Below are 12,668 nucleotides of genomic sequence, written 5' to 3'. Positions count from 1 at the left end.
GGGACTCACTTACAGTGCAAAAGGTCAGTAAATAGTTCAATATTTTCAAAGTGTGGGTGATGATTATCAACAGATCTGCTCAGTAAGCTCGGTCAACAGCGCTACACCCAGTCAGTGATAAGTTTAGTCATCAGCCACCTCCCTCTCTGAACAACAGACTTGGTATCGCTTTTGATTAAACTTTGCAAACACTGCCTTCACTGGAGTTACTCAAATCCTCGATCTGCACTAAAATGCCCCTGTAATCTTATCAGTTTTAACCCTGTTTTTATGAAGAGAACAATCTGTTCAGATGACTGCTTGGATTTTAGGGAACACCTTCTCAAACATCACAATCTGAACAAACATTTAAAGACCTATCGAGATCAGTCAATCTGTGGCATACACCTAGAATTTTTCTGATAACTGAACCATATAAGTCTCAGGTTTTTGCTGCACTGGATGTTGGCTGTGAAATTTCCCTGCTTACAAGGTACAGTTGAAACCTGCAACATAACTGAAATCTTTCAGTTATCTTGCACAATTAATTTGGTTGCATAGGTATTTTTTATTTAAAAATGGGATGTTAACATAAAAAATGCATAACTTATTCTTGTATTTTCTGCAATTTTTCCAGTTGGCTCACATTTCTTCAAGATGAGTGCTGGTGACAAGCGTCTTCTTTTTCACTGTGTCCTTCTGTCTGCCATGTACGTATCATATGTATCATAAAAACAGGAATACATTATTTTTAACTTGCATTGGCTTTATTGTAACTTCAACAAATCTTCTAAATCATTCAGGGTTTCATGCCATGGCAACAATCCTTTCTTCAATGACAATAAAAACCTCATACTTCCGGCGTCCTACAATATTCCGTGGATGGCTGGCATTGAGGATTTCCGCCCCCTGTCTCTTATCACCATCCCCGGCAGTCACAGCAGCATGGCTCGGCATGGAGGCCCTGAGTCAGAATACCAGGTCCTGTCTCTGAGTGACCAGCTCAGAGCTGGGATTCGTTTCCTGGATCTCAAAGTGTTGGAACTGGAAGGCACCCTCTACGTCATGCATGGGGTGATATACGAGCGCAGCACATTCAGAGATGTTCTGGACACTGTTAAAGCTTTCTTGTCTGAGTTTAACAGTGAGGCTGTGCTCATTAGAGTGGTGCCAGAGATTTTGAACAAGAATAAGGTAAATGAAATGGTGCAGAATCTGATTAGCAATGACCAGCACGTGTGGGTGACCTCTGGCATGCCGAATATAGGCCAGGTGAGGGGGAAATTGGTCTTTTTGCAGAAAAGCACCTTCACACTAGGAATTCCCCTCACAGAGACGGATGAGAATAGCAGCAATAAGGTTAGCAGAGTTAAAGAAGAGGACAACAAACTAATCAAACAGCTGGCCCAAGCCACTGAGGCTTGTGGGGGTGATAACGTTGTTTTGACTTACACAAGCGGCACTGGCTTTGGGACTTTCCTAGGAATGTTTCTGACCCCAAAAAGAGTGGCAGAAAAGGTGAACCCATGGCTCAATCAGTACCTCAGGCAGTTTTATCCCAATCATCCCAGACCATGCTTTGGGATTATTGCCATGGACTTCCCTGGCTTTGACCTCATTCAAACTGTTATCAATTTGAACTGGTGGTAGAGGTTAAGTAGCTTTAACTCCTAATCAAAAGATCGAGAGCTAAAATGACATGCATTACTATGAAATTGTTCCTATGACATTTCTGTCATTCTTCACTGTAAGGCAGTGTTTCCTGAACAGCAAAACAACCTCTGATGTTAACTTTGATGAAAGTGAAATCAATAAATCAATCAATCTTATTTTGTTGCCTGTTTTTCAGTGAAGCCTGTTTCAGGCTGTTTCATCTCAGTGACAGTTGAATATGGTTTAATCTGATTTTTATAGCAGGTAAAAGCAACACTATAAATGTAAAGAAAATACAAGTGCATAGTTCAAAAATCAGTAAAGGTATCTGCAAACTATTGTATATACAAGGATCAAAAGTGCAAAAATACATACACACACACACACATATATATATAAGCCCCACACACCTACTGTTTAAATCTTTACACCAGCTCAAAGTGCAAATTTGTAGATTTTGTGTCTGAATAAACTGAGGGGCTGCACAAAGGTTCATAAGATAAATGAACTTACTTTGCAGAGTCCCCAAAATAAAAAGAAGTTGGAAGTGAGCTTAATCGCTCTTCTTTAAAAGCATAGGAGAACGAGGTGTAGAATAAAGTACTGTTTGTTGTTCATTTAGTGCTCCCTCTGCAGATTATGGTTGGGCTTCTCAGTATTGGACTTGGAGTTATCCACTCATGTGCCGACTCAGGGTTTTTGTGGCAAATTGGTTGCACAGGCTTCACATTTTGGTCAGGATCATTAGTAAGCAAGCTAACACTTAATTGGGGATATTATTAAAAAGAATTTCAGAAGCACTTTTACCATAAACATACAGTCCTTTAACAATGACACACAAAAATACAAACTTTTGATACAGTGGGGAATTTTGGGGGTTCAGCAGCGTACTCTACCTCTGTAAGTACCTCCTAATGACCCTCTTGGGCCAGCTTAAGCAGCTTAAGCAGCTCTTCACTCAGTAAAAGGAGATGTAAATGACATATTTTACTTTTAATTTAGTGTTTGAGTGAAGGAAAGGAACAAGATGAGGAAAAGGAAAAGCTTGAATTAAAGTTGCAAATTATTTTGATAATTGGAAATTAAACATAAATATTACTAAAGTGTTCAGTGTGAGTTTTTCAATCAACTGTACAACATATATCCATTACATAAATTAGTTTCATAATCCTTTTCTTTTTTAAAAAAAAACATTTTAATTGTAATTATTTATTTATTTATTTATTTATTTTTTTGGGGGGGGGGGGGGGGTTCTTCATGAAACTTCATGCAAAGTTATCTTCATATACGAAAGGGAAACTAATGTAGTCTTGTATTTTATTATAGACGTTGACAAAGATAACAAAACCTTATAAACATCATCTAGGAAACGGAAACAGTTACATTTTTCATAGCTAATAAAACCAAAGAAAAAAATCTACCTAAATGCTCAAATCTGCTTTAAATTTCTCAGAGATATTTTATTTAGGTTCTGATCAGCAACTGAGCAGAGTTCACTCCACTCCTGCCTGAGAGTTTTACCCAGATGGGGGGGTGTAATTAGGTTACCACAACCCAGCTGAGATTCTGTAGCATAACCTGAAGCGAGATCTTCAATCGAGACAGAATGAAAATATTGATGAGGTGAACCATCTTTTTTTATAAAACAATGGCCCAACATGTATTTTCATTGTGCAGCTCTCATAATTGACAGGAAATATCTGGCAGAGGATGTTGCTGCATAAATTCAAGGTATCAGCCTGAAAAGTTCAACAATAACAGAGTGTTGTGAGTTTAATCAGACTGAGTTCAAACACATTTATGAATAATCAATATCAATCAATCAATCAATGTATTCAACTTTTTTTGAGTTGAATAAAACTGTAATATTTCTTTCCACCAGAGAGCGCTGCTGTTTTTCTTTTCAGCATCCTAAATTTAATGGGGCACTAAAATATTTTTTAAGTTATTATGTGACATTTAATACGGAGATTATAGTTTTCAAATACTGATAGTTGTCAAAAGGAATCTTGCACTTTAGCCTCTAAGCTGTCATCTAATCTCACACCAAATATGCCCATTTTATAATTAAAAGTATTGTAAAACGAATAAAAACTAGTAAAAAATAAAGACTAAATGCATTATGCCATGATATTTATTATGTTTACTTTTCTTTGTGTTTAGCTGAATGTTCAGTTGAACTTGATAAAGTTTCTGTATGACTCCCACAGAGGAGGAAACTTCAGGTAACAGGTTTGGCCTGTTAAGCTCCTTCCTCACTGTGTTTCTGTTTTGTTTCTACTTTAACAGGTAAGTGTTCATATTTACTTTGGGTTACAATGCAAATCAATTAAATAGCAGGAAATCTAAATTACACACATCCCTTCTTGTTGTTCTTTATATCTAAAGGAGTCTGCACTTTGACCAATAACTGAAAATCTTAATTCTAATTTAGTAGATTTTTGTTTGTAAAGTGACGCAGCGAATCAAAATCTACACTTTATTGCCAAAAGTTGTCACGTCTGCTGTGGCAGAGGCATGGAGAGCAGATTGCAGCCGAATGCAAGCACTGAAGATGGACTGGAACTGAGAGTGAGCCTTTATTACGGCGGAGCAGAATACAAACAAAAGCAAAAGGGGACAGAGACCAAACAAGCCAAACCTAAACTGGGAGAAACCTGAAAAAACAACAACAAAGAAAATAAAAACCTGAGACATGGACCATGAAAACCTCAGACATGGGACATGCAGTTGGTAATAAGCAGATGGATCAGCGACAAACAGACGAAGACACGGGGCTTAAATACTAGGGGTGCAACGATACTCGTATCGATATTGAACCGTTCGATACAGTGCTTTCGGTTCGGTACGCATATGTATCGAACAATACAAAATTTGTAATTTATTTGATCAACTTTCCTTCTGACGATGCTGTCTGTGTTGAGCGCTCAGTGAATCTGCGTTCGACTACTCCGCCTAGGCTGCACTGTCGAGCGCAGATCCACTGAGCGTTCAACACAGACAGCATCTTCAGAAGGAAGAGCGCAGGGCAAGCTAGCGAGACAGAAGTTAAGCTCTCCTTGCAACATGGCAAATTGAACCTCCCCCACCCTCATTCAGATCTGGCGTTTGGAATTATTTTGGTTTTCATGTGAGGTATGACCCTGAAGGTAAGCGCGTCATGGACTAAAGTAAAACAGTATGTTGGATGTGCCACGCAATGCTCAATTACATGGGTGGGAACTAGTGTGTTAGCGCAGTTAGCTTGTTAACATGTTGGCCGTCTAGCCCCACACAGGGGTAGCTCGTTAACGGAGATTTGCCGTGTTGTGGCGTTAACGTCATTTCAACGAGATTAACGCTGACAGCACTAGTGGGAACACAACGAATATGACTGCACATTTACACCGACATCATCCTAGTGCAAAGACAAGTGGAAGCAGACAAAAACAACAAGCATGCATGCTACAAACTTTACCCGAGTCATTTAGACAGCCGTTAGCACATGATTCTCCTTATGGGGACCTGATATGTTTAATATTGTGGCGAGCTCAGACAAGGGTTTGGTCTTGCTTCCCGTGAGCTAGCCAGGGAGCACAGCCGTTTATTGACATCTGCAGAAGAACACTGCCGCTAGCTAACTGCTCAGCGCGGCAACCGCACAGCAACAACAACACACAGAGCGCCCTCTGACCCCGGAAGGACACACCGTCTCAGCGAGAAGGCGTCACCTGTCACTATGGCAACATAAACAAAACATAACTGTACAAACAGAACCCCGAACAGCCCTGACCCGCTACATAGCCCCCACCTAAGGGGTCAGTCGTCCCCGACGACCCCATTACCCCACACAAAGTCCTGCAAATGTCCAGGTGCCTTCTTTTGGCGCACCGGCCGGGGTCACTCGGGTCAGAACATGGGGTGCCACCATCATCCCACTTCTGACACCAATGTGGCGAGCTCAGACAACGAGGAGACAGAGGTGTCGTTTGGTCTTGCTTCCCGTGAGCTAGCCAGGGAGCACAGCCGTTTATTGACATCTGCAGAAGAACACTGCTGCTAGCTAACTGCTCAGCGCAGCAACCGCACAGCAACAACAACAACAACACACAAGGCGCCCTCTGACCCCGGAAGGACACACCGTCGCAGCGAGAGGGCGTCACCCGTCACTATGGCAACATAAATAAAACATAACTGTACAAACAGAACCCCGAACAGCCCTGACCCGCTACAATATGCTGCTGAGAATATAGCCCAGAAGAAGTGTATAGTATAGCTTTTATTTTGGAAAGAGCCATTTCTCTGTAATAAACTCTCTTTTCCAAAGATGAGCGATTCCTCAATCAGATACAGGTGTTACCGCGCCAGATCCGCGGCCCCGAACCGTAGTAAGGAAACCTCTGGCAGTTACTTGAAGGTTCCGTAACTGACTCGTAGCCGGCAACAGCTTACTATACAGGTCAACTCCGCTAGCAAAAAGATCGAAGGAGGCGTAGGAAAAATGGTTCACCGAACTTTATTTCCTCTCTAAGGCACGAACACCCCGTACAGTGGGCTGAAACAGTTTACTCACAGCGAGCATCGCCGACACAACTCTGGCTGTCGAGGGAGTTATTATATTCCTTTTATTTCTTTTCGTCTCCTCTGTAGCTAACCGTTACCTTTTCCCCTTCTCCGCTCTCTCTCTTCACACACACACACCAGGCAGTCCCGCTACACACATCCCGAATACATTTCCCATCAGGCTTCATCCTTAAAGGGCCATGCCTGTAACACAGGGCTTGCAAAATCGCTAGCCCGACGTCCCGGGGCTAGCGATTTTTCCAGTCGTACTACCAAGATCTATTTCTGCCCTGCCCGTCGAGCTATTGTAGGAAGGAAAAATATATGTCAATGCTTTTGCATTCTTTCGGAAATGTAGCTGGGTAATTATGTCATTGGCATTGGTGAGACACTGTCAATATGTGACATATTGAAATCGCGTTTGAATTTGCGCTTGTTTTTTGCTTCCACTTTGCAAATGTCCAGGTGCCTTCTTTTGGCGCACCGGCCGGTCACGACCGGCGGGGGAAAAGTCACTCGGGTCAGAACATGGGGTGCCACCATCATCCCACTTCTGACACCAATGTGGCGAGCTCAGACAACGAGGAGACAGAGGTGTCGTTTGGTCTTGCTTCCCGTGAGCTAGCCAGGGAGCACAGCCGTTTATTGACATCTGCAGAAGAACACTGCCGCTAGCTAACTGCTCAGCGCAGCAACCGCACAGCAACAACAACAACAACACACAAGGCGCCCTCTGACCCCGGAAGGACACACCGTCGCAGCGAGAGGGCGTCACCCGTCACTATGGCAACATAAACAAAACATAACTGTACAAACAGAACCCCGAACAGCCCTGACCCGCTACAATATGCTGCTGAGAATATAGCCCAGAAGAAGCGTATAGTATAGCTTTTATTTTGGAAAGAGCCATTTCTCTGTAATAAACTCTCTTTTCCAAAGATGAGTGATTCCTCAATCAGATACAGGGCTTGCAAAATCGCTAGAGAGCGACAGCACTGATTGGTGAGTGATGATAATTTGTGCACCAATTCCTCTGACATCGTCTTATCAATCGTTAGCTTACTATGCAAACATGACAAGTGAAATCTCCCGCAGCAAGCTTAAACATATGAGAGGTTGATCGCGCAGAGAATCGCTGACCGTTATATGTGTGTGTGTAAAAGCAGCAGACAGGTCAGGGTAAAGAAGTGACAGCCAAAGAAAAGCTTACCACAAAACGAAAAAGTTATGACAAATCAGACTATAAGGCAAAAAGAAAGTGCAGCTTTATGGTTTCATGGACAAAAGAATTTCTGTGGCTGCAATATGACGAGCTATATAACCGGGGCTGCACATAAGTGGTCGGCAGGTGCGCATTCGCTGTCAAAAAAAAAACAAAACAAAAAAACGCGCACAAGATATGAAGTTGCAATGCGTGTTTGCATACATAAGATTTTCTGGAGGAGGACAGACATTTGTTTAAAACTCTTAAAGATGTCGAAGAAGCTCCTTTAAGCAATTACTGTGATGTTCCTCCACCTCCAAAGAAATGTCAGAAGGAGTCCGAACCACAAAAGAAGCGTGTATTCTCGGAAAAGTGGTTGCAGGAGGTGAGCTGGCTTCAAACAAATGATGAACGCACAGAGATGTGGTGCGGAATGTGCCGTGAAAATCCCACTCTAGCGGACAAAAACAGTGCTTTTTATATGGACGCAAACGCGCGTTGCAACTTCTTATCTGGTGCGCGTCTTTTATTTTGACAGCGAATGCGCACATGCGGACCACTTATGTGCACCCGTGTAAATAACATAATGTTCTGCCGGGTGTGTTGTTGGTTTTCTCTCGATTTCTGAGTCGACAAGCGCCTTTGTTACTGGGACCAGTCATTTAAAGAAAGGCCCCCATTAGAAGCCATGAGAAATGCAAGAAATGCATTATTGCTCAGTCTGCAATATCTTTCCCAGAACAAACACCAATTGCAAATAACATACTAAAAATAAACCTGAAAAATCTGTTTAGAACAGCTACTATGTTGCAAAGAGTGAACTACCACTGGCAAAAGTTAGCAGTCTTTGCAAACTTCAAAAAGCAAATGGCCTCGATCTTGGTTCCACTTGTCTCTTACCCGTGACTTCAGTGGAAATTTCAAATTCAGGATCTGACACAGACTGATTCATGTCCTACACAGTTCTTACAAGTTCATAGAAATTTCTGTTCAATTAGAACCAAGTATTTGAGTTGATGTTTGTAATTTTTATACAATGTTGTAATTTGTTTTTCAACAATTTTTTGATTAATGTTTTGTTTCCTTTACAATATTATACTTTAATGTATAATATTGTAACGGAAACAAAACAGGAAACAAAACATCAATCAAAAAATTGCTCTCTTTTTTATTCGGGCTACTTACATTTATTTTGGGCTACCAAAAACTGAAGAGTCCCTGCCCGAAGGGCTACCAGGGATTTTGAAATTTTGAGAGCCCTGAGATATATTTATTTTTTTTAATTACTTTTGTTTCAGCAACATTAAATTTAAAAACTGTACTTTTGAGTTAAAATATATATTTATAATTTTAATAAATGACAAATTAAAAAGGCATGAACATTTTTTTTTGTATCGAAAAAATATCGAACCGTGACACCAAAGTATCGAACCGAACCGTGAATTTTGTGTATCGTTGCACCCCTATTAAATACACAGAGGGATAACGAGGGAATGAGACACAGGAGGAGAGCACAGACATAATGAGACAAAGGGGAAGCAAACCTCAAAACACTGAACACAGGACACAAGACGATCAGAGTAAAACAGGAAAGGACAGAAAGTTAAAGTTTGTGCTGTGCTGACTTTCAAATTCAAATGATTATCACTGTCTTTCAGTTTCAGTCTCCAGGATCTCTATGCAAGATGTCTGCGCCCAAAGCTGCTGGGATCACTATGTTTACTTTTACCTCCAACTCCCAAAGTCCCTGCCGTCCTCTGTTCCAGATCCTCAAGAGCCCTTGCTACAGGCCATTGTTCTCCGCTGTGTCCAAGCACCTGAGGGGGCCCAGAGAGCTTCTGAGACAGTGTCGGGGGTGAGAAAACCTCAAACAGTCAAATTATTGTGTAAAATTTTTTACTTTTAAAACTTTGAGTGATTTAATGTTACGCTTTTTTGTTTTACTTTTGGTCTCTAATAGATATCACTTATATGGTCATTTCATACACACTGGCTGTAAGCACAGAAACTGCAGTCACCTGCAGGTCTTTATTCTAGCTTAAAGGGAGCTAAAATGGTTTGTTTTATACAGCAGATTAACCAAAGGACTGAATAAAGGATCATAAGATAAACATTTTTTAGCCTGAACCATGACTCCTGCAAAGCTACCCTAGTGGTGTCCCAACAAAGATGGAAGTAATAGGTCCACCTTAACAAACAGCATGGAAACATAAGAAAATGACATGCCATAAGAAGTATGCTTATGTATGCTGTTCATTCTGTACGTTTACTAATAGTAGTGCTCATTGTACTATTGTGCCATGTATGACTGTTCAATGACAATAAACAGTTATCCTACTTCCTGTTTCACAGGTTCTGCAGGTTAGGATTGGGCTGCTCAGTATTGGACTCGGCGTTATCTTTTCATGTACTAGTCTAAACTATCTTGGTTTCTCTAGCTTCCCATATTGGTCAGGAGCAATGGTAAGAAAGCTAATGTTTAATTAGTGTTTTATTTATTTCAGAAACTTTGTGTGACCATCAAACCAAACAGCATTTCCTTCCCAGACCCCTACAGCTTTTCGGGGCTGTTTTGTTAAATCACATCTGACTCCTCCTCTCATGCAGGAACATACAGTACTGACAACATAAAGTGAGGACCATAAGAATGTGGACAGGCACAAAATCAGTAATGTTGCCTCTGTAATCAGTGAAGTGTAGACATTCAATTTTAATTCAAGGGGTGTAAAAATGTATTGTAATAACTTTTTAGAATTTACAGCCAGTTGTATAAATCACTCTCCATGTCTAGGTTCAGTTTGCAGTTTCAGATGTCATTGAAATCATTTAGATGTCGCTTTATCAAACAAAGGTCAACCTACCTGGCCAGTGTTTTCTTTCACATGCGAATCAGAGTCAATCACCTTTAACTGAGCATCTTAATCTTTTAGTTCTCAGGCAACATTAGAGACAAGTGGATAATGAGAACATGGAAGATAATGCTTTACATAGTGTTATCAACTAGTTAAAATTCATATCATTTTACTATACACACACTTAATCACACACAATTAGGGCAGCAGTTGAGGTTCACCATCTGCCTCCATCGGTACCTCCTGGGGGCCATGTTGGTGCGCAAGTTGCTGTTTACTCAGTGAAAAATAAAGGAATTACTTGTATAGAGTATTTAAACGGAAGTATGTAACTTGATTAAATATTGATTTTTGTGTGTGTGTGTGTGTGTGTGTGTGTGTGTGTGTGTGTGTGTGTGTGTGTGTGTGTGTGTGTGTGTGTGTGTGTGTGTGTTTCTAGTTCATTGTGCTTGGCATCAAAGCCCTCTTGTTTGAGAAGCACCCAACTGGGGTGAGTAATTCAGCTTTATTATATATACATATACTGAGCAGGCATAACATTTGTGTTTACAAAAGGTGACAGAAAGGTGTCAGAATGCACAGTGCATCACTGCTTGTTGCATATGGAGCTGCATGGCTGCACAGGTGGTCTGGTATGATGAATCTTTTTTTTTTTTTTTACATCACATGGATGGCTGGGTGTGTGTGCTTACCTGGGGAACACGTAGCACCAGGATTCACTATGGGAAGAAAGCAATGCTGGGGATGCAGTGTGATGCTTTGGCCATTGTTCTGTGTTGGGTCTTGCCATGCATGTGGATGATACTTTGACACAGACCACTTAACTAAGCATTCTTTCAGACCATGTACATGCTTTCATGGAGATGGTGCTCCCTGGTGGTTGTGGCCACTTTCAGCAGAATAAAGCACCCTGCCACAAAGGAAAAATGGTTGAGGGATGGTTTGGGGAGCACAAATGAGTTTGAGGTGTTGGCTTGGTCTCCAAATTCCCCAGATCTCAATCCAGTCGAGCGTCTGTGGGATTTGCTGGCCAAACAATTCCAATCCATGGAAGCTGCACCTCACAACTTACAGGACCTTAAGGGACCTGTGGCTAAAATGATGGTGCAAATATTACACCATCATCTTTTCTACATGATACATGTAGCAGTAGATATCTCCAAATATGCACCCACATTGTGTTGAACAGCGTTGAAGAAATTTCCTCCAGTGAACAGGAGTCACACAGTGACTTCCACTGTGGAGACAAACTGTTAAAGTTGAAGCATTTGTTGGCTTTTTAAGTTGTCTGAGTGTTAAATGCATATTTTGTTGTGCATAAAGTGACACAAGTCTTGTATTTTAGGTCATACTCAACATGATTTTGTATCTTACCGGATTTGGTATCGCCACGGTAGCTTTTGTTGTCTACACCATGAATATGATAGTTTTATACACCTTGGAGAATTATGGAACAAAGCCTATCACCTGATAGTGGTAAGTGTGGGGAAGAAGAAGCTGCAGAGCTAATCTCTTCTTCCATTATCATCCATGTCTAATTGCAGCCAGAGGAGATGATAAGCCTGTACAAGAAAGATGTGTCTCAAAAAATGCATTAAATGTTAAAAGAAGTAAACATTGACATTTCACCAAAGGTCAGTTAAAACTTTCTGAGAGTAACAACAAAGAGTGTGTTTGTGTCCAGATGGTGATTCTGGTGATCAATCTGCTGCTGATTGTTTTGTCTGGCGTGGAGATCAAAGCTCATCGTCAGCGTCAAAACATGGTAGAATATGGACAAATATAATTTTTTATATTTATCTTAAATCTGTATTTGCACAGGAAATGTTGTGCAAAGATGAAAATATTTATATTGGTAACTTTTTATATTTTGGGTGAAACTTCGAAAATATGATATGAAGTTATTTCTTTAGTTTTGTCTGCATTATTTTATGTGGCGTCTGCTGGGAAACACCAAGTCCCTGCAGTGCAGCTTTTATTTAAGCATCACATGAGCTAAAATGCACTGCATTTAAGTTAAAGTAAGTCTTTTCATCTTGATAAAAATACTGGCTTTAGTCTTCCTGCTTTCAGTCTTTGTGCTAACAGCTTTCTGGTAGCCTCATATTAAATATACAGTCATACAACAGTCATGTAAATAGCTTTTAGGCCACAGTCAGCAGCAATGATGTGAGTTAACTGTTTTATGCATGACTTTATCAAACTTTCACATCATTTGCATGCTCTCGTTTACAACATTGGCTTAGTTCACTGAGTTTTGAATGAATATGGATATGTTTAATCTTTTTTAAAGAAGTCACCTGTAACTGTTATATAATTCATTTTGCTTGTATTTTTGAAATTTTATTTTTAGAGAATTTTATATTAAACTTCAACATTAAGCTTTTTGTGTGAAAACAGGAACATGTCTGAAGATTACCGTTACTAAAACTTTTAGG

The 12,668-nt window shown here is 40.6% G+C and overlaps 2 protein-coding genes across 3 annotated transcripts; both read left to right on the top strand.

The window, feature by feature from the left end:
- The first annotated feature begins 420 nt into the window (after nucleotides 1-420).
- Nucleotides 421-1,824, top strand: LOC120733176. Its single transcript, XM_040031255.1, has 3 exons — nucleotides 421-472; nucleotides 617-689; nucleotides 783-1,824. The coding sequence occupies exons 1-3, from the start codon at nucleotides 442-444 to the stop codon at nucleotides 1,627-1,629; spliced, it is 951 nt and encodes a 316-aa protein (XP_039887189.1). The 5' UTR covers nucleotides 421-441; the 3' UTR covers nucleotides 1,630-1,824.
- Nucleotides 1,825-8,850: 7,026 nt separating this feature from the next.
- Nucleotides 8,851-12,000, top strand: LOC120732929 (transmembrane protein 176B-like). 2 transcript variants are annotated; one of them, XR_005695710.1, is made up of 5 exons: nucleotides 8,851-9,233; nucleotides 9,731-9,841; nucleotides 10,670-10,720; nucleotides 11,576-11,706; nucleotides 11,915-12,000. XR_005695710.1 is itself a non-coding variant. In XM_040030847.1 (4 exons), exons 1-4 carry the CDS (start codon nucleotides 9,057-9,059, stop codon nucleotides 11,699-11,701), a joined length of 465 nt encoding a protein of 154 aa, XP_039886781.1. In that variant the 5' UTR covers nucleotides 8,851-9,056; the 3' UTR covers nucleotides 11,702-11,905. The 2 variants fall into 2 exon arrangements, 1 of the variants encoding a protein (XP_039886781.1); XM_040030847.1 differs by lacking the exon at nucleotides 11,915-12,000 and having other exon boundaries at nucleotides 11,576-11,905.
- Nucleotides 12,001-12,668: the final 668 nt, after the last annotated feature.

This window comes from Simochromis diagramma, unplaced genomic scaffold (assembly GCF_900408965.1).
Source record: "Simochromis diagramma unplaced genomic scaffold, fSimDia1.1 OVJJ01000361.1, whole genome shotgun sequence".
Lineage (NCBI taxonomy): Eukaryota > Metazoa > Chordata > Actinopteri > Cichliformes > Cichlidae > Simochromis > Simochromis diagramma.
This window is presented reverse-complemented; position numbering and strand designations above follow the sequence as displayed.